Source organism: Macaca fascicularis, chromosome 14 (genome assembly GCF_037993035.2).
Source record: "Macaca fascicularis isolate 582-1 chromosome 14, T2T-MFA8v1.1".
NCBI classification, from domain to species: Eukaryota; Metazoa; Chordata; class Mammalia; order Primates; family Cercopithecidae; genus Macaca; species Macaca fascicularis.
Genome location: NC_088388.1, coordinates 21526230 through 21547715, shown reverse-complemented (window position 1 = coordinate 21547715; position 21486 = coordinate 21526230). Strand labels below are relative to the sequence as shown.

The 21486-nt window shown below is 54.3% G+C and overlaps 1 protein-coding gene across 1 annotated transcript in view; it reads right to left on the bottom strand.

Annotated features, from left to right (window-relative positions):
* Positions 1-20532, bottom strand: part of ALX4 (ALX homeobox 4) — a 49519-nt gene extending 28987 nt beyond the window's left edge. The window contains exon 1 of the mRNA XM_005578128.5: positions 19996-20532. Within this exon, the coding sequence (XP_005578185.1) occupies positions 19996-20455 (460 nt within the window). The 5' untranslated portion in view covers positions 20456-20532. The remainder of the gene's footprint in view (positions 1-19995) is intronic.
* Positions 20533-21486: the final 954 nt, after the last annotated feature.

The following is a 21486-nucleotide window of genomic DNA, read 5'->3' as shown; positions in this document are numbered from 1 at the left end:
CCTCTGACCGTCTATCCCATGAGGTCAGTGTTGGTATCTCCATTTCACAGATGAGAAAACTGAGGTCCAGTGAAGATGAATGACTTGCTCCAGATCACGTAGCTAGGAGGGGCAGACCGGATGGTCCCATGCCAAGCCCACTGCCTCTCAAGGTGGTGACGAGTCATCTTTCTAACATGGAGGACTCCTGGCGGGGTCGGGCAGGCTTCATCTTGTCCTAAGGGGGCACCGCTGAGCCACCAGGGTCATTTCTATCTCAAAGGACTGGGGTAAACCAAGCTTCAGGGTCTCCGTGAGAAGCCCACGTGTGATCTAACGCTTGGAGATCACTTTCTGATGTCTCCTGGGGTGGGACAGGTGTTCTGGCTTTAGTCCGGGCTCTAAGTGCCCCTGTCAGCTTCTCTTCTCAAGGAGGCTAGAAGTTTCCCAGCTCCTCGTCCCATCCCCAAGCTCCATCTCATGGCGTGGGTGGCTGGATGAGACCCTGTCCCCTGCAGGACCCACTGCCAGAGAAGCAGAGTCTCCCATGCTCTCCCCTATCCCAGCAATACATCTCCAGGGCTCAGAGACCCCACTGGACCAGACCCTCCCTTCACAGCCAAGATGCGGAGGCCCAGAGCAAGGTCATACTGCCTGATAATGGAAGGGCCAGGACTGGAACCCTGCACCTCCCACGTCCAGCCCTGTGGTCTGTCTGCCCATTGTCCCTCTCAACAACCCTAAACCATGTGGCCCTGGGCGTGTCCCGAGACATCTCTCACTTAATTCCCCCAAGCCTCTGTTTCCCTTCTGTAGCAGAAAGAATTCTGCAGCTCCACCACCTTCACCAAGACACTGTAATACCGCTTTCGTCCAGAGGCAGGCGAGACGGAGAGGCTCAGATCCTGCACGAGGTGAAATGAAATGAATGAGAAGTCTTTGGGGTAGGACAGGCCTTGGCTTGGCCCCTGGTTCTGCCACTTATTTGCTACATTCATTCATTCAACAGCATTTCTGGAGCATCAGCTATGCGCTGGGCACAGTTCCGGGTGGTGAAAATACAGAGCCCAGTAAAACACAGTCCCTCCCTTCAAATGGCTTGTCTTGGTGACAGGGGCTGTGATTATAGTGCAGGGTGGTGACCAGGGCAGGGCACCTAGCCCAGCCTTGGGGTGAATCCAGGTCTCTGTAGAGGAGGGGTTTTGAGGCAGCGATGTGGTTGGAGAGGTCTGTTAAAGCTGTGTTTAGCTAACGTGTCACATACGACTAGGGAATGCCAGTTTCCCCCATGAAAGAAATGGGGGCAGAGACTAAAGGAGATTATTAAGGAGGCTCCCAAGTCACCCTGTGGTTCTGCCACAGAAGGGTATCCTTGGAAAAGTGACTTGACCTTTGTGTGCCTCAGTTTCCTCATCTGTAAGATGAGGCTGAGAACATTCACAGCCCAGAATGACTGAGGTCTGACTGAAGTAGAGTGCAAGACGGCATATCCCCTGCCCCACACACGGCACCCACTCTATCAATGGGATGCCGCCACGATATATGAATACAGTTTTGATTTGGGGATGAATTTGGCCGTGGCAGCTGACAGCCAGGGCAATGTCACTCAGCCTGCAACTGTGTCATCCCCACTCGCTTCCTTCCCCAGGTGCATCCTCTCCAGTTCAGGTTTCCTGAGCGGCAGCTCCCAGAATGACATTTATGAACCATAAACCTCTGTCAAAAGTAGCTCCCAGGGTCCCTTTCAATGAAGGGCCCATTTCACATACATATAACAGAGACTATAAATGGGGTGAAACACTGGCAACTGCTGTAAAAATCAAATGTTAAATGTACATTTATTTGGTTATATAGACTTAAAAAACTTTTAAAGAGTGGAATCGTGGCAGCCTCTGCCTTTAGACTGTGCCCTCGCCAAGGGCAGGGGAGGGGTGTTACGAGGCAGCGTTATCCCTTGCCCCGCCTGGTGTCAGTGTCTGGAACCCAACAAGCATGTGCTGAATTGAACTCATCTTAAACAACTGAATTTCTTTCTTTCTTTCTTTTTTAGAGATGGAGTCTTGCTCTGCTGCCCAGGCTGAAGTGCAGTGGCGTGATCTCGGCTCACTGCACTTCTGGGTTCAAGCGATTCTCCTGCCTCAGCCTCCCGAGTAGCTGAGACTACAGGCACACGCAGCCATGCCCGGCTAATGTTTTGTATTTTAGTAGAGACAGGGTTTCACTGTTGTTGCCCAGGCTGGTCTCGAACTCCTGAGCTCAGGCAATCTGCCTGCCTCGGCCTCCCACAGTGCTAGGATTACAGGCATGAGTCACTGCGCCTGGCCAAACAGTTGAATTTCTTAGCCTGCAGAAGCAGCATATGATCCCGGAAAGAATGTGCTGCTTTCGCCAACATCAAATCTTTTCTTTCTCAAATATGCTCATTCTTTTATTTTTATTTATGTATTTATTTATTGAGATGGAGTCTCGCTCTGTCACCCAGGCTGGAGTGCACTGATGCCATCTCGGTTTACTGCAACCTCTGCCCCCCGGGGTTCAAGCCATTCTCCTGCCTCAGCCTCCTGAGTAGCTGGGGTTACAGGCACCTGCCACTGCACCTGGCTACTTTTTGTACTTTTAGTAGAGACAGGGTTTCACCATCTTGGCCAGGCTAGTCTTGAACTCCTGACCTCGAGATCCACCCACCTCGGTCTCCCAAAGTGCTGGGATTACAGGTGTGAGCCACCTCACCTGGCCCAAATGTACTCATTCTAATCTAGAGAATCACTTACAAACTGAAAAAGCAACAAGGCTTTTCTCCCCATGGATGAGAAGGGGAAAGTAATGGCTCAATTAATTATAGGCTTTTTTTTTTTTTTTTTTTTTTCTGTTGCCTAGGCTGGCGCACAGTGGTATAATCACAGCTCACTGCAGCCTCAACCTCCTGGGCTCAAGCAATCCTCCCTCCTCAGCCTCCTGAGTAGCTGGTACTAAGGGCACACAACACCACACCTGGCTAATTTAATTTTGTTTTGTTTTGTTTTTTGTAGAAACGAGGTGTCACTATGTTGCCCAGGCTGGTCTCAGACTCCTGGATTCAAGCAATTCTCCCATCTCAGCCTCCCGAAGTGCTGGAATACAGGCATGAGCCACCATGCCCAGTCCTAGTTTGTATTTTAAGAAAGTCATCAACTTCCTTAAAGATGATATGAATGGAAAAGACTTTTCAATATTTGCTTTTTAAAAAATCCCACATTTACAACTATAAAATAGTTAACAATTCAAAATATCTAAAGGATAATTATATCTAAGTTTTGGTTGGCGTTTTTGTATAAATGGCTGGGATTTGGGGTAGATGGGTTTCAAGGATTTTGCCTATCACATATAGTAAGGATAAAATATAAATAATCAATGTTTCAGCATCCACAATTAACGTGTTAGTGAAAAATGGTTCTTTTGGCCCTGCAGGGTAGCTCGTGCCTGTAATCCCAGCATTTTGGGAAGCCAAGATGGGCAGACTGCTTGAGCTCAGGAGTCTGAGACCTGCCTGGGCAACAAAGTAAAACCCCCATCTCTACAAAAAAAAGTAAAAATTAGCTGGGCGCGGTGGCACAAGCCTGTAGTCCCAGTTACTCAGGAGGCTGAGGCAGGAGAACAGCTTGAGCCCAGGAGATTGTGGCTGCAGTGGGCCACGATTTAGCCATTGCATTCCATCCTGGGTGATAGTGACACCCTGTCTGAAGGAGGGAGGGAGGGAGGGAGAGAAGGAAGGAAGGAAGGAAGGAAGGAAGGAAGGAAGGAAGGAAGGAAGGGAGGGAGGGAGGGAGGGAGGGAGGGAGGGAGGGAGGGGGGAGGGAGGGAGGGAGGGAGGGAGGGAGGGAAGGAAGGAAGGAAGGAAGGAAGGAAGGAAGGAAGGAAGGAAGGGGGGGGAGGGAGGGAGGGAAGGAAGGAAGGAAGGAAGGAAGGAAGGAAGGAAGGAAGGAAGGAAGGAAGGAAGGAAATGGTTTTTTCATTGACTTCTGCTCATCTGAACAAAATAAAAAATTCAAATAAGTCTCTGCTTTAAAATCCGTGGTGTGGCCGGGTGCAGTGGCTCACACTTGTAATCCCAGCACTATGGGAGGCTGAGGTGGGCGGATCACCTGAGGTCAGGAGTTCGAGACCAGCCTGGCCAACATGGCAAAACCCCATCTTAAAAAAAGAAAAAAAATAAAATAAAATACCTGGTGTGTCCCTTCTACCAAGAAAACCTTAATCCACAGTGAACGTGAGACAAATACATCTCTTTTCCACCTGTTACTACTTCTCGGGAGGATGGATCCCCTGCAACAGGATGGATCTCCTGAGAATATACTTTGTGTAGCACAAAACTGGACTCTGTGGAATTTTCTCTCACGGGGCTAAATCCTGGGGGACACATTAGTACAGCAGGGGTTGGGCACATGTGTTCCCTGAGGAGGCCTGGCCCTCACTGTCCACCTGCCACATGGTACGAGCGATGTTTCCAAACTGGCCTCTTGTCCCTGGCTTTGCCGACGCTGGGCAAGTGAGAGGCTATTGCTCGTTCTGTTTAGAAGGGTTTGTCTCCTCCTTCTTCACCCACAGGAGCTGCTCCCACACATCACGTGCGGGTCCTGGGCTGGGCTGGCCTTGTTCTCAGGATGGCTCTGGAGGAAGGAGGGAGTGGGGTCTGGGGGGTTGGGGGACGTGGTCATCATTTCGGTAGATGAGCGAAGACGGTGTGGTACACGCACAGCATGTGGTGTGTCGAAAACCCCTCCCAGTGCGCCTCCACAGTTCACAGAGCTCTCACGTGCTGGCTGAGTCTGATGGGCACATAGGCATGAGGGCGTCCAGGCAGGGGAGTTTAGAGGAAAAAGGCTCTTTGGCTTCAGGAAATCTGGGTTCAATTCACAGCAGGACACCTCACCTTCCTCACCTGCAAATTGAGGATACTAGTATCCCCCAGCGGGTTTCCGTGAAAAGTCTCAGTCCAGGTCCAGCCCAGGGCAATGCCCACCGGGTGCTTTCTTAATTGCACGTGGGCACGCTGGGGCCCAGGGAGGGTGCAGAGCCTGCCTAACATTCCCTGAGCCCGATTCTCTGTGCCCAGCCCTGTGCTGATCAGAGAGGAACACAACACAACCACTGCCCTGGGGACAGGCTGAAGCTCTGGGTCCAATAAACACTGAAAACACATTCAGCAGGGAGAGAGTTATTCCCCAGCTCACGATGCATGGGTACGAGGTGCAGCAGCCTATGGGGAGGAGGGGCCTGAGGGGCCTGGGTGGCCTTTGTCCCTCCTTGAAGCCTCCTGCCACTGCATTAGGTAGAGATGGCAGCCCCCACACCTCCCATCACTCATCCATGTTTTAAAAGACAATGTCAACCACACAGTAATCGTGGATTCAGTAATAATTTGTTCGTTGTCCAACTCTATGCATCCCAGTCAACTTTAATTGCCTATCAAGGTTTCTGGCCAGTCTGACAGAGTCAAGGTTCCAGCAAAATCTTACCAATCATAACAGCTAACATTGAGCACTTACTATGCTCCAGGAACTGTTCTAAGATCCTTACCTTTTTATTTATTTATTTATTTATTTATTTAGAGACAGAGTTTCGCTCTTGTTGCCCAGGCTAGAGTGCAATGGCGTGATCTCGGCTCACTGCAACCTCCGCCTCCCGGGTTCAAGTGATTCTCCTGCCTCAGCCTCCCTAGTAGCTGGGATTACAGGCGCCCACCACCACGCCCAGCTAATTTTTTGTATTTTTAGTAGAGACAGAGTTTCACTATGTTGGCCAGGCTGGTCTCAAACTCCTGACTTCAGGTGATCTACCTGCCTCAGCCTCCCAAAATGCTGGGATTACAGGCGTGAGCAACCACACCCGGCTCGCTTCTTACCCGTTTTACCTTATATAAGCCTCACCCTATCACTAACGGGTAGATACGATTCTTATCCCCACTTGACAGGTAAAGAAACCAAGGCAAAGAGGGCAACTAATTTGCCTGAGGTCACTCAACTGTGTGGGCTGAAATCTGTTTCCAGGTCCTGAGCTCCACTGGCTTCTCCAAACCAAAGGCATCTGAAGCATCAGGCAGCCTGTGTAGCCCAATCGTGGAATGAACATAGTTTCTACGATTTTCCAAGAACTCTAGAAATTATGCCTTAGGGCACATGGCTGGAAGACCAGGCTCAAGCAGGCCTCCGTTTAGTCACTTAGGCCGGGGAAGTTCCCAGGAGGGGGAGCAGGATCAGCGGCTTCTCTGCAGCTGTGCTCCCCTTGGAGCCTGCTGTCCAGTCCCTGGAGCCCCAGCCCCTGGTTGTGCCGCTCACTGGATGGCCTGGGGTGGCGGACAGGGAGTTGCAAGTGCCTCTCTTGGGAATCAAACAGAAAATCTTCAAAATATGCATAGGGCCAGCAGCGTGGAGCCACTGGCTGCTTCCCTCTTGGAGCTCCTCCCAGCTCCACTGGAAGCATTCTGGAATCATCTTAATAAAGGAAGTGGTCCCAGATTTGAGCATCTCAGGAGTTGGGTGTATAGACCCTCAGAGCACATGAGAATTTCCCCAAAGGCCACACGTCCTCATGGGATGGTCAACTGAAGGGGCAGAGGGGCCCCCAAATAGCCAGGGCTAAAACTGTGGCTCCAGAGTCCTCGCCTGTGGCTCTGCCCTCCACCCCTTCTCACCAGCTCTAGGTCCTGGAAAACAAATTTGTCCCTGAGCTCAATTTCTGTGACTTGTCAGTCACTGGCCTGCAGGCAAGGAGATGAACGGATGGCCTACGAGGGTCCTTGTACATTCTGCGATCCTGGACTTCACATCAGAAGGTCATTCAGGGGCCAGACAGACAGACAAATGCAACAGAATAGAAATCAGGCGTAAACTCTCAAATATATGCTCAACTGATTTTCAACAAAGGTCCCGAGACCAGTCAGTGAGAAAAGGGCCATCTTTTCTACAAATGGTGCTGGGAAAAGTGGATATCCCCATGAGGAAGAATGACGTTGGAGCCTTATGTTATGTCATATTCAAAATTAAAGTGCATCAAAGACCTAAACCTAAGAGCTAAACTACAAAGCTCTTAGAAGACATAGGGGAAAATCTTCATGACACTGGAGTTATTGATGATTTCTTGGATATGACACCAAAAGCACAAACAACAAAAGAAGAAGTTGAAAAATTGTGCTTCTTCATCAAAATGTAAAACTTTTGTGCATCAAAGGACAGTATCCAGGGAGTGAAAGGATAACCCATAGAACGAGAAGAAATATTTGCAAATCATGTGTCTGAAAAGGAATTAATATCCAGAATTCCTATGACTCAAGAACAAGGAAACAAACAACCCCATTCAACAATAGGCAAAGTACTTGAATACACTTCAAAGAAGATACACAAATGGCCAGACACCAAAGGAGAAATACTGCATGATTCCACTTATAAGAGGTACCTACGGCCGGGCGCGGTGGCTCACACCAGTAATCCCAGCACTATGGGAGGCTGAGGCGGGTGAATCACCTGAGGTCAGGAGTTCAAGACCAGCCTGGCCAACATAGCAAAACCCCATCTCTACCAAAAACACAAAAAGTAGCCGGGCGTGGTGGTGGGTGCCTGTAATCCCAGCTATTTGGGAGGCTGAGGCAGGAAAATTGCTTAAGCCTGGGAAACAGAGGTTGCAGTGAGCCGAGATTGTGCCATGGCACTCCAGCCTGGGTGACCGAGTGAGACTCTGTCTCAAAAAATAAAATATAAAATAAAATAAAATAAAAGGTGGTCTTCGGCTGTGCCCCTGCCATTCCTCAGCCCACCTCACTGACATCCATCATGCCCCTGCACTCCACACACTCGCTTCCTGTTCTTCCCTTACCCAAAGGCTTAGTTCATGCTGTTTCCTGAGTCTAGAGGGCCTCTTTCAGCTCCTTCAGCTGGTGAGCTCCTATTCAACCTTCAAGGTCCACTTCAAATGTCCCTGCCCAGGAAGCCCCAGTCCATTCACCTTCCCTGGGGATTCCCATGGCATGGAGCACATTCTAACCAGGCTATGGGCTCTCTGAGGGTAGGAGCCAGTTCCTTCACTGCCAAACACCCTGGTCCCTGCCTGACACAGAAGTGCCAGGCTGAAGGATCTGTTGGATGCGAGGAGGAGCTTTTTCCAGGCGCACACTCCTCCGTGCGTTCCTTCTGAGCTGTTCCACCTCTTTGAGCTTTGACTTCCATCTGTAAAATGGAGATTCAATTCCTCCACATAGGCCTTTGGTGAGACTCAGGGGATCATGGGTGTTCAAGTGCCCTCAGACTGCAAATGCTGGGTTGGGGCGGGTGGAAGGGATCACGGGTGTGCTGGGAAGAGCCCAGGCCTTGGAGCCGGATGCCCTGCTGGGAACCCAGGTGAGGTCAGATGGCTTCCTGGCCAGAACAGAGGGCTGCATCCCTTGCAGGTGAGTCTCAGAATCCCAGGATGGAGGATGAGTGAATGGGGGACTAAGGGAGGAGCTTCAGCAGCTCTCAGGCAGCCTGCTGGGCAGGCGGCAGGAATGGGGGTGCCAGCGGGAAGGACACGGAAATCACTGTAGGGAATGGGGGAGACCTGAGGAGGAGATTTGGGGACGAAGGGAGAAAACCACTTGACTAGAGCCAACCCCGGGGGATGTGGCAGTCAGACTGCAGGCCTGTGACTTGTGGGGTGAGACCCAAAAGAGGAGCAGTGAGGAAAAGGGGTGCTCCTCCAACTGCTAGAGTCGGAGAGGACCAAGGCTTGTGCTAAATAGAGCTACCCAGAGCCTCCCTGCTCCTACACCCCACAGGAAACCCTGCAAAAAAAAAAAAAAAAAAAAAAAAATCAATCATTTTCTACCAGAATGCAAGAGAACGACAAAGCAGGCTCTCACCCCAGGCCTCAATTCAAAGGAAGGATGAACGAAGAGAGAGTGGAAAGATATACAGAGTTCCTAGCATGTTCCCCTCCCATAAGATCCATTCATTCATTTACTCAGCAACAGACATTTATTGAGCATCTACTATATAGACAAGCTCCAGGTTCTGGGGAAAGTTTGAAACAAGACAGACAAAGTCTCCTGCGGTCTCTCATGTTTCCTAGAGGGCAGGTGTTATTTCCCCACTGTTCCCACAGATGCGTCTCAGCTCTACCCTACCTAAATCAGAGGTTCTATCATGTTCCTGAGACCTCTGGAAACTCATGCAGTCATTCCTCATACCAGCTATGAGGCCCTATGCCATGCCTGGGACCCTGTTTTCACCTGGTACGGGTGAGGAAGCTGTGCCCAAGGTCACAGAGTCCGTGTAGAACTTCAACCTGGCAGGTGCTGAAACTTACTCTTGACACCACTTGTCTTCTGCATCCCTGGATGTGAAGCTGAGAAGAACACTTTGGGGGTTAAGGGTTTTCTTTTCTTTTATTTATTTATTTATTTTGAGATGGACTCTTGCTCTGTCGCCCAGGCTGGAGTGCAGTGGCGTGATCTCAGCTCACTGTGAGCTCCGCCTTCTGGGTTCACGCCATTCTGCTGCCTCAGCCTCCCGAGTAGCTGGGACTACAGGCGTCCGCCACCACGCCCAGCTGATGTTTTGTATTTTTAGTAGAGATGGGGTTTCACGGTGTTGGCCAGGATGGTCTCGATCTCCTGACCTCGTGATCCACCCGTCTTGGCCTCCCAAAGTGCTGGGATTACAGGCTTAAGGCACCGTGCCTGGCCCTGGGGGCCATGTTTGTAAGACCCTGTCTTTCATCTCCACATCATCTGGGACAGAATTAGGGTGATCTCAAGTCTAATCAGGTTCATTCTAGAACAGGATGCCTTTCAGGTTTCTTGGAGCCCTTGGCCAGCAAGACTTGACTCTTCCTTCCTGGCTGTCTCACTGTGGATGAGTCTTATCTTCCATGAACCTCAGTTTTCATCCATGAAATGGGGATGATAATAGTACCAATCTCGTAGGATTGTGATGGCAGTTAAGTGAAATAATGCATAAGCAGCACTGGCGTACTGCCTGGCGCACAGGAAGGGACGCTCAGTCATTCTGGGCTGTCACGTGGTTCTGCGGCAGCAGCCAACTCTAAGTCTTCTTTGCCTCAAAACCCATTATTGTCTCTGTCCTGCAGATGGGAAAACTCAGACCAGGAGCCAGGCCTGGTATCCCAGACTCTTACCCTTTGGCAGACTGGACCAGCTTTCCCCCTTTCCTAGCACAATGAATGGGGAAGAGTGTGGGGTCCTGAGGCATCTGGAGGATTCTGGAGGGCCCATCCGTCTCTCTTGGTGAGTATCACAGAACCCCAAGGCCTCTGAAACCACCAAGTCCCATGAAGAAGGTTCAGAGATGGGGAGGCTGAGGCCACAACAGGGGAGCCGTGCAGAAGAGCTATCTGCATGTTTGTCTTCCCCATTTGAAAGCGAGCTCCCGCCTTGAAGCCAGAGGCCATGGAGCTGGCGTTGTCCATGCTGGGATGTGAACCAGGTGTGAATGAATCCTTGTAGCCACGTAGAGACATCGGGAAGGCTGACACATCCAGGAGGACCCCGAACTCTACATCCCTACTCTGAAACCTGATCAGAACCCCACCACTATCATTTGCAATATGCTAGCACCCTCAAAGGGTGTAGTGTGAGAGGTGGGGCAGAGAACCTGGCGGTGCAGGATGTACGGAGCAGGCGCATTACCTCTCTCCATCATCACATCCTCCTCACACTCCCCTCACAGGTGGGGCAGGGCCAAAGTGCCATTCAACACATGGAGAAATGGAGCGGCACTAGAGAGGTAAGGGGGCTGTTACACACGGCTGTTTCCATAGAAAAACCAAGACCTATCGATCTACAGAGAAAGCATGGAGACAGAAAAGCAGAAAGTCAAGAGAGAAGAAACCTCAGGATTTCCAGCCACTAGAGAAGACTCATTGGCCTAGACAAATCCCAACTTCCCTCAAGTTTCCTGAACCCTCCCCTTAAGTGGCTTCCAGTAAGCTCCCAAACCTGGGTGGCGCCTGCACACCCCAGGGCAAGCCAGGCTGACCTCCTCAGAGCCTGAGTCAGGGCTTTCCCCATCTCAGCACCCATCCCACTGAACTGGAATTTCAAGGTCACTTGTCTGTCTCTTCCTCTGGACCTGAAGGCAGAGGCTGCATCCAGAGCTTCCTGGAATCCCCTACAAGGCCTGGCATAGCGACAGGCAAAGTTCGGTGAGCCATGCATAAATGGAATCAGGCCTCTCAGTCCCCTTGTCTGTGAAATAAGACGTGGGCCAGGCGATGACTGCCATCTCTTCCAACCTTGGGTGGGCCCCCCACCGTGTCACCATGACCCATTGTGTGTGTATGCCGCGGAGTCAGGGGAGGCACCAGGTTCCTGGATGTAACCAAAGGCCCTCAGGGCCTGGTGGACGGTCCTGCACAGTGGGAGGAGTTGGTCATCTGGCCTCAGCTGACCCTGGCTTGTGGTTTTCACGAACTTAGGAAAAGAAAACTCAGCTTGGGGAGCTGGGCAGAGAGCAGGAGTCCCAGCCTGGTGTGGCTGCATTAGAGTCAGGTCCCTGCAGTCCCACCAGGGATTCCATGGGTGCTCTCCTGCTGTCCTCTAATGCCCAGGAGCTCACGGTGGGGTTTGCTTTACTTCTGACTGAGGCAGAACTGCAAGCATCTGCCCTATTTGATGCACAGAGAGAGTGCAACTTACTGGACTTACTGCAGGAGCCGCATCCAACAACAGAGCAGGTGAGTGGATCTGATTCCCCAACACTTTCTACCTTTCCACCCATCGTAGTGGAAGGAGGAGAACTCAGTGAGCTCCCGCCCTCCTACTAACCTGGCTGTGGGGGTCCATTTCCCCTTGGGCCTCAGTTTGCTCATGTGCTAAATGGGGTCAGCAGTGTGTGTAAAGACAGTGCCAAGGTCGCGTCTCTTCTGCAGTGAGCCACGTGGGACAGAGGGTACATTCCAGAGTTAGTGGCTTGTCAGAAGGCCTTGCCGCAGTGTGGGTGGGCTGGATGGACCACGTTCGAGGGCCTTAGGATGTTGCTGGGGGTGGTTGGACCCCACCCGGGGACTTGCCACAGGGAGATTCTGCCTGCCACTCACTGAGTCAGCTGCTCCTGGGAGCCATGACCAGGGACAGGAAGGCCACAGGCCATGATGCAAGGGCACTTAGTCACTTTCTCCCTGGGGCACCTCTGGAGGCAGAGGCTATGCCACCCACAGACTCAGAGAAGCTCCAGAGCTGTGCACATGGGTACTCACCCTTGCACACCTGAGGCTCACACACTGGGGTACATAGACACAAGTACTGGAGGACAGGCATGCCTTTCACTGGACTACACACAAACCCTCGGCCTCGCCCTGAAACACTCAGACAGCAGGATGTGGACCCAGAGAGAATGGGCATGGCACACACGGCTCACATTTATGCCGTGCACACGCTCACACAAATACCTAAGCCGGCCCTCACACAGCCAAAGGTGCTCCTGGGTGCACTTAACCATGCAGGCGCAACACTGCAGGAGACACCAGTTCTTCATTCATTCTTCCAGCCAGCGAACATTTGTTAAGCCCAACTGTACAACACACTTGGAAGGACATAAGCTGTAACACAGGAGGCAAGGGCTTGTCATGTTCTCTCTCCTGGGAGAAGATCCATCCAGGGAAGGTGCTCCATAATTACTGGGATAGGGAAGATGAGTGGACACAGGGACCATGAGCCCAGGGCCTTAGCTTGAGCCTGGTCACGTGTGGACACAAAGACAGTTGCTTACCCCCTCCCTATTTACATCCCAGTCCTGAGCCCAGAACCTGCATTCCACCACGGCCCTGCAGGACCTCCAGCTGGCTTTGTGTCCTGGGATGGCTCCCCACTCAGGACCTGTGTCAGCCTCCAGGGAAGCCTCTCCCACCTACCTTACCCCAATTTCTCCTGGACAAAAATGCGTGTGGGGGTGAGGAGGGAAGACAAAGGGGGTGAAGGTGGGTCCAGACTGCTACCAGCACAGAAACTCCGAGAGGGTCTTTGGAAATTGTCAACACTCCTGCATTTCGTACAACTAAAATTCAGAACCCAGAGCAGAATGGACTTCTCTAAGGCCATGCAGGAGTAGAGAATGCAAAGGTGGAGGCTGGGGTGATCTACACCCGGACTGTGGGCGCCGGTCCCCACGTGTGCCACGCTAGACATCAGTGTCGTGGTCCAAACCTCCCACAGCTTCCCAGCCTCGGTTGTGCCCTTCAGAGCCCTGGAGAGCCAGTTGTTCTGCTCTGACCTGGGTCACCAGGTCCTGTCCCTCTAGGAGGTGCGTAGGGCCAACGTCCATGCTTGGGGACCTCCAGTTCAGAATGAAAATCCACTCTTAAAGAATCTGCTTTACGAATCCGATGAAGCGAGCACTGGCTCCCTCTCTGCCCCCAATGTGCACCCGCGCCAGTGCCCAGCAGCCATGACCAAGCGGTCCTCAGTACAAGCGGCGCCTTCACCTGGAAAGACAGGTACTTGGCAGCCGATGGCGCCTCTTACCTTGCCGGTATCTCCCAGTGACCCCCTCCTCGCCAAAAGAGCACCCTAGGAGCCGCCGAGCACCAGGGTGACACTTCCAACTGCCTCTGGAGTTCAAATCTGAACCGGCCCACAGCCCAGCGTGCCACCCTACACACCCCAGCCTTGGCTCCTCACAGCCTTGCCTCTGCGTGGCTCTTCCTCACTGCTGAGCCACAACCTCCTTCCATTCCTCCCTCTCCTCCGCGCTGGCTGGTGCGGGCTGGGGTCAGGTGGAGAAGCTGGCCGGCCATAGCTAAGGCGACAAAATGTGCTGGGGGTGGGGGCCTGCCCAGGGCCCGTGCAACTGGTGGGAGGCCGCTGTCCCTTCCTGGACACAGTGGAAGCTTCTGCCACATCACTAAATTTTTGTCATCCTTTCTGAAGGACCTGCTTCCAGGCAGCACGCAAGTTGTTGCCCCAGGTTTATTCCGCACCCCTGTACTGGGTGAAAAAGAGCATCTTGAATGGAGATGGGGATGTCGCCGGTTTATACATCTGCGGAGGAGAGGTGTGCCGGGCTGCACCTCTGGAGGCAGCTCCCTGGAGGCCGCGGGTAACTGATGTTAGAGAAGACCCCGGCTGCAGCTGGGAGGGCTCACAGGCTGGAGAGAGGTGCCTCCTCCTTCCAGCAAAGGGCCCTGTTCGGAAGGGCTGCTTCTCACTTGTCTAGTGGCACCGCAGGACGGTCGGCTTCCACTCGAAATCCCCCGGACTGCATCATCATACAGCCGGGTCCTTGCAGTGCTGGTTTCCCAATCCGATGACTGTCACCTCGGTGAGGACGTGTGCCGACGGCTGGAGAACCCTGCGCTGCGGGCGCACATGGCCAGGTGGCGCCTGGCAGGGGACGTCCAGGTGCAGGACAGTGCTCTTACCGCCCCACCCCAAACGGTTGCCTGGGCCTAGGTCCTTCGGCTTCCTGAGCAGGGGTTTGGGGGGCTAAGGACACTGAGGCTCCGGGGGCAGGAAGTTCTCTCTGGTCAAGCGTTCTTTCTTCTCTCCAGCATACACTCCCGTACCACCCACCTCGCCTACCCTCTGGGCCAGAGGCGCACCGAGGCAGCGCACCCTCCATGAGTCATCCTAAGGCCTCGGAGCCGCGGGAACTCCGGGCAACTATCCCCCTCCTCTCCTGACCTCGGGCACCCCAGTCTAGGGGTCTGCAGAGAAGCCCGAAGCCCGGACAAACGCGCCAGACGTCAACCACCTCTCATCCCTGGCAGCAGCAAAGGCCACTATATTTCCATTTCTTATTTCAGTTTGCCACCAAAACAAAGCTGCGCGCGGCTGCGGGTAGGAAGGGGCTGAAACGGAGAAGAAGGGACGTCCCGGAGAAAGTGCGCCTAGCTGATCTTAGAAACCACAGTCCTCGGGGCCTCCGGGACTTCGCCGAGATTTTCTGTAGGGCGTTTTAATCTGTTTTCCTATGCGGGCAGCATCGCAGTGCGTGCGGCTCAGGGCTTGGTGACTCCGGCTTAGCCCAGTTTTCGCGGCGAGGTTCCTGGCGCAGCCGCTTGGACTTCGCATTAGAATGGGGACTGCAAATGTCCGGGCGAAAGTGTCACCCTACTCAAGAAACACTGCTGTCAGGAACAAAATGGGGTCCCCGGTGCTCCGAAGTATCTTCTGAAATTTTCTTAAAACAACTTACAAAAAATGTTTTTGCTTTAACGTTTTACAACGTTTAATGAAACACTTAAATGGTCTGTTTCTTTATCCAGATGGTCGTCCTAACAGTGTACACATACATAACAATTCTTCCAACTTTCCTCGTCAGAGCTAAGCACTTCACTGTACGTAAAGTATAATAAAAGATTGTGCAAGATTGTGCAAGTCGATTGACTTAAAATATTGAGTTTTAATCCAGGCCCTCTGTTTTTCTATTTAAGAACCTATGTGTTTGGACCAGACTGGTGAAGCAGGCTGCCGGCTATGGAAATTAACAAAGTAACAAATTAAAAGCATCTTCCTTCGCCATCCCTCCCTCCAAAATTAAACAACAGTCGCCCCTTCTCCAGCAGGCTTCAGTCCCAGGCTCGAGTTTTCCCGCGATCACCCCACAGTCACCCACTGGCTGTTGCCGCTTCTGTCGGGTTTTCGTTTCTGCCTTCTTCGGGTTGTCTCTCGTATACAAAACACACCCCAGTTCTCTAACTACATTCAAATACGACCCTGGCAGAATTTACACATTTCGTGGTGCATGGATTGTGTCTGTGCAGGGGAAATAAATACCCGCTGGTATTTAACCACCGCGTCTAATTCGAAAAATCGGGACTGGACCCCTAGGCGGCACCCCAGGGGTTTCAGCCTGGCCCGCGCCTCCCCAGACCTTGGCGCTGAGAGCGCTGCTTTTTGAGGGTGGGTGGATGGAGAGGCAGCAATCTGCTTTCAACAGAAACCTGTCTGCACCGAATCGAAAGCGAAAGGGAAGGGGGAAACGGGGCAGCTTCCCGCAGCGGCCCCGCATCTTGGGACCGTTAGACTAGGACCGGCACGCGCCGGCTGCGGCTCCGGGGGTCGGATCCGGAATTTGGGGGCGAGGCGCTGGAGTCCCTGCCCTGAGTACAAGGAGGCTCTTGCGTCGCTGAGAAACATCGGGTCTCCAACCTGACATGTCTCCTGGGGCCCAGGCGGCCGGAGGCCAAAGAGCGGCCCAGAGTCTGGGGGTAGACTGGTGAGGTCTTGGGTTGCAGCAGAAGAGGGCCGGGTGGGGGCTCTTTCGTAAAACCGCGGTCTCCGCACCCAAAGGACACGGCGGAGCCGCCTTAATCATCCTTCTTTTAGCACATTTGGGGAAAGGAAGGCCCAAGTTGGGGTAGGGACTCCTGCAGCCCGGAAGGGTTTCTCTCACCAACTCTTTCCGCAACCCAGACCAGACCCGGCCAGCAGAGACTAGAGGCGGCTTCCCCGCCCCGCATTCCCTCGGCTTGGCCCTGGCACAGCTGCCCGGGGCACCTTCTTTGACAAGGGGTAGTTTGACTCTGCCAGGAGTGGGCCCCGAAGCTGAGGCCCAGAAGGAGGCCTCCGAGCTTTATCGTTTTGTTAGGTGTAGTTACACACGTGAACGACCAGCTTTTGTCCCGACCCCCAGGGCTGGGAATGGTTGCCAGGTCTCAGCTGCCTGCCTGAAGACGGGAATCAGCCAGCCCCGGTACTGGTACCAAGGCAGCTCCTGCCTCCGACTTTCCCCATGCTCCTGGGAACGTCTAAGGATTTTTCCTTGAACTCCATCTCTCCCCTTTTGAGTATATACACTCTCACAATTGTGGGAGAGAATTGTTGTGAGTGCATGCCTCAGTTTCCCTGCTTGCTGAACGGGTAGAGATCCCACTCCAGAGGCCCTCCTCCTGGCTACCTCTGTAAAGGGCAGAGCCTCACCTTTTGGAGCCTCAGTTTCTCCATCTTAGACCTAACGCGCCTAATCCCTTTCCTAGAAGGACCAGACATCTCCTGGTAGGGGAGACTCAGCTGCTGAGAGAGGGAAAAGAACAAACAGTGACTTGCTGTTTATTGCTTGTGGCTTTGCCCTGAGCAGTGCCTCCAACTTAGGCAGCATGGAGTGGGGTCCTGCGGGTGGTTAGAGGCTGCCTTTGGACTCAGCCTGCAGTTTGTGACCAGAGCAGTGGCAGGAGCTTGCCCTATCCTCAGAATTGGGTGCTCTCAAGTTCCCAGCAGCAGGGAGATAGACAGGGATGGAAATGTGGGCGGGGGTTGGGGGGATGGGGGGGGAGCTCTTGGCTCTTGCCTCTTGCTCTCTCTGCAGAGGCACATTTATGACCCAGTAAGGCCTTTCTGTTATCACCCCAGGATGCAGATGAGGAAACCAGGGTTTGGGAAGGTGTTTGCTGTCAGGTCACACTGTCACGGGTTAGGGGCAGTACTGGGTCAAGTGGCTGGCTCTTTCTCTCAGCTCCAAAGGCTAGTGCAAGTAAAGGAAGGGCCAGGCTGGCTGTGGGGGCCCAGCAGGGCACAGAGAGAAGGCTCAGGGGAGGCCAGCCCTCTCTGCCTTCCCTCTGGACTTGAAGGCATTTAACCAAGAGGTGGGGAGCTCCTTAGGCTCTCTTCTTGCCTAATATCTCAGCCTCTTCAGAGGTCTCACTGGGAATTTTCGTTAAAATATGACATTTCAATGCAGTGGAGAGAAAACATGAGTCCCCTGGCTATGCAGGATGAACCTCCATGGGTCCCCTAGTCTGCGACCTGCCCTCACCTAATAGTCCTGAATGACAAGGATGAGCTGGGGCCTGCATCTCTGGGCTGGGAAGGCCGGCCAGTATGGACAGGGCTGAGATTCTCTGCCAGCTTAGCATGGTGAAGGAGTACTTGCATGAGAGGTGTGTGTGTGTCTGCGTGTGGAGTTGTGTGTGTCCGTGTGTGGAGCTGTGTGTACGTGTGTGAAGCTGTGTGTGTCCGTGTGTGGAGCTGTGTGCGCGTGTGGAGCTGTGGGTGTCTGCGTGTGGAGCTGCGGGTGTCTGCCTGTGGAGCTGCGGGTGTCTGCATGTGGAGCTGCGGGTGTCTGTGTGTGGAGTTGCGGGTGTCTGCGTGTGGAGTTGAGGGTGTGTGCCTGTGGAGCTGCGGGTGTCTGTGTGTGGAGTTGCGGGTGTCTGCGTGTGGAGTTACGGGTGTCTGCCTGTGGAGTTGCGGGTGTCTGCGTGTGGAGCTGTGTGTGTCTGCCTGTGGAGCTGCGGGTGTCTGTGTGTGGAGTTGCGGGTGTCTGCGTGTGGAGTTACGGGTGTCTGCCTGTGGAGTTGCGGGTGTCTGCGTGTGGAGCTGTGTGTGTCTGCCTGTGGAGCTGCGGGTGTCTGCCTGTGGAGCTGTGGGTGTCTGCGTGTGGAGCTGCAGGTGTCTGTGTGTGGAGTTGCGGGTGTCTGCGTGTGGAGCTTTGGGGATCTGTGATCTGAATGCCTGATCTCATTCCAACTGGAGGTGAAGAGGAAGGTGGAGGAAGCGGGGAAGGGCCAGTGAAGCTTTCTAAATCTTCTCTCAGTTCTGTCCTTTGGGTTTGGGAGTATGTGGCTCATTCAAGGCCACATGGGCATGTGTTCTTGGGTATGACCACATCGGCTCCTAAAGAAGACGCCGTGTGTGTGCGCGCGCGCGCGCGCATCTGTAGACAAGGGTATGACTGAATGTTTGTCAGCAGCCATCTATGAACTAGTTCTGCGCCTGTGAAAGAAGGAACCTGAATATGAGAAAACATCGGCCATCGGCTGTTTTCTCAAGGTTATTCCAGCCACCAATGCCTCTGCCGTGTCCCAGCCTCTCCCCAGGCCTAGTGCCTCTCCATCAGCCTGGATCAGGGCAAATTCCCTGCCCCCAACTCATCTCACCAGGGCCAGGCCTGAAGGCCAAGGCCTCCGGGAGAATATGTGCTCAGGGCTCCCGGCTCAGAGAAGGTTTTTCTCTTTCTGCGTCGTTGCTCCCCCTTCCGCATTGGGGTTCAGGAACCCCGATTCTGTGGAAGAAGAGAAAGCCTGGGCTACCGAGCTGCTCTGGCTAGACACCCGCTCTGGCTAGAGACCGTCCTTGAGTGTCTCTCTCCCGGCAATGGTGGCTGTGCTCTGGGGGCCCAGGCCTGCCTCCTGTGGCTGCGTTCAAGGGGGCTTGGAGGTCATTTAGGCCAGCTCCCTCGGGTTCCCCGTGGGCTCAAATCAGGACCCAGACCCTTCTCTTTTGCTACAGCCCTGGGCCACCCGGGACTCGGGACTTCCTGTCTCCCCTGCTACTCCGTCCTAAACCATTGTTCTGAGGCCTGCCGCCTCCAAGAATCGCCAAGGGAGAAGCTCCCAGGGAACTGGCCTGCCCGCATCCCCACCGCCAGTAGCGCTCAGGGTCCCAGGACTCGGGTCTTGCCAGACCCCAGTTTCTCCTGGGACCCCACGGTCTCTGACTCCGCACTGTGTCGCGCCAGTGCGCCTGGATTCCCATGAGCTTTCGGCCAACCACGCTCCGGGCTTCCTGCTGGGCTCCACACCTGCAGTGCTCTCACCTGCGGCAGCGGCGCCCGAGGAGCCTCCCAGCCCGCGAGGAGCGAGGCCCCTGCAGTCCCGCAGTTCCGCAGTCCCGCAGTCCCGCAGCCCAGCAGCCCCGCAGCCCCGCGGCCCCGCACCAGAGCGCTGCGCGGAGACTCCTTTGCGCCGCGCAGAGACTCCTTTTCGCCGCACACCCTGGGCCGGTAAGAAGCATCCGCTTCAAATCCCGCCCAACAGGCAGCGCAAAGCGAGCGGTTTGGGGAAATGCTGAAGGGACCGGGAAAAACAAACTCCAGGTCGAGTTTAACAGCCGAAACGTTCCGTGCCTAGGCCGGCGGACATGAAGGAGACAGAACAGATCCCTTGGCTTCCTCGCAGCGATCGATCCCGTTTACCGACCGGAGTCACCCGCGGCTGCCCCCAGCCCGCCCCCAGCCCGCCAACTCATACCTCCCGCAAGCCACCAGTTTCAAGGGATGCGGAAGCCAAGCACACCGTGGTCCCCAGCCCCAGGTGACCCGCACGTGCACTCACCGTAGCAGGGAATCTGCAAGGCCGCGTTGTGGCCACTGCTGCCTTCTTGGAGTTTGAGACTGCCGTCCGGGGGCGTCTTGCAGGCGCCTCGCTGCAAGTAAAGATGCGGTTGCGCTGGCGGTTGGGGCTGCGGTTGCTGCTGTTGGGGCTGCGGCGGCGGCTGGGGCTGCGGGGTCGACGGCTGGGGCTGGAACTTGTTAAAGGAGCCCCGCGCCCCGGCGCCACTCTCCAGGGGTGTCGCTAAGTCCTGCTGCCCAGCGCTGTAACGGGCCCGGTTCTTGGCGTCCCCGAATCCCTGTGCTTTGGCGGCGGCCGACAGGAAAGTTGTGCCGAACTTGTCGCCTCCGGGAAATGCCCTAAAAGGCGACGAGCCCTCCCGACTCTGCGACACCGGGCTGTAGTAGGCGTCCATGGCAGCAGCCGGCGACTCGCAGTAAGAGACGCAAGTCTCAGCATTCATGCCTCGCTTGCGCGGGCGGCGGGCGGGGGCGCGAGCGAGGGCGCGAGGACGCCACCGCGCGCCTTGGCTGGGAGTTTGGGGAGGCGAGGAGGCTGTGGCTGTGCACTCCGCGCCGGCCTGCTCGCTCTCCCTCCTCCCCTCCACGCCTGCGTCTCTCTCTCCCCTCTTCTTTCTCTCTCTCTCCTCTCTCTCCCTCCTCTCTCTCTTCCCCTCCCTCCCCCCTTGTCTCTTCCTCTCTCTCTCCCTCTCTCTTTTTCCTCCCTCCCCACAGCTAGCCGAGGGAAAGAACGGAGGGCAGTAAAAAGATTCAGATGTTTCGGAAAGTTGACCAGATCTCCCAAACCCTCTTAAGGTTTTGCAGCGGAAAAAAAAAAAAAGTAAATTTTTTCCCTGACTTGCATCTTCCTTTCCCCCTCTCTCGTCCCCTCCTTCTCTCTCCTTCCACTGGCCCCTGCCCCCTCCTCTCCACTCTTAAGGAGCTGCTACTAACTCGCTAGCGGGGATTCAACCCGGAGGTGCCCGAGGGCTTTCCGATTCTAGGCGGGGCTGGGGAGGTGCCAAGACCCCCAGAGCTCCCGAGGCTAGGCTGCGAATTGACCGAGTGTAGGAGCTTTGTCCTAGGGCAAAGGGAAATGCAAATTTTAATGACAGGTTTAAAAAAAAGCCCCCCAAAATAAACCTAACAGGTTTTGACAGTAGAAGCCAGGGGGACCACGGGCCTGCGGATGCAAGCGAGTCCTTTGGCCTCCTGCGCGCGAGCTCACGGGCGCCGCTACGGGCCTTCCCGCTGGCACCTTTTCCTAGGTTTCCAACCTTCCTCCCCATTCCCGTTCCTCCGGGAGATTAACACACACACAAGCCTTCGTCGTCCAGTGCACGGTCACTTGCACGTATTGTTAACTATTTCCTTCCGCTGCAAGGGCGCTGGGCTAGGAGGCAGCGGGATCTGTGCTCGCTCAAGCCCTGGGGAAGCCCTGGGCTGGGCCGGACTTCAGAAGCTTTAGAGCGCTGCCCTCTGCGCTCCCTTCCAG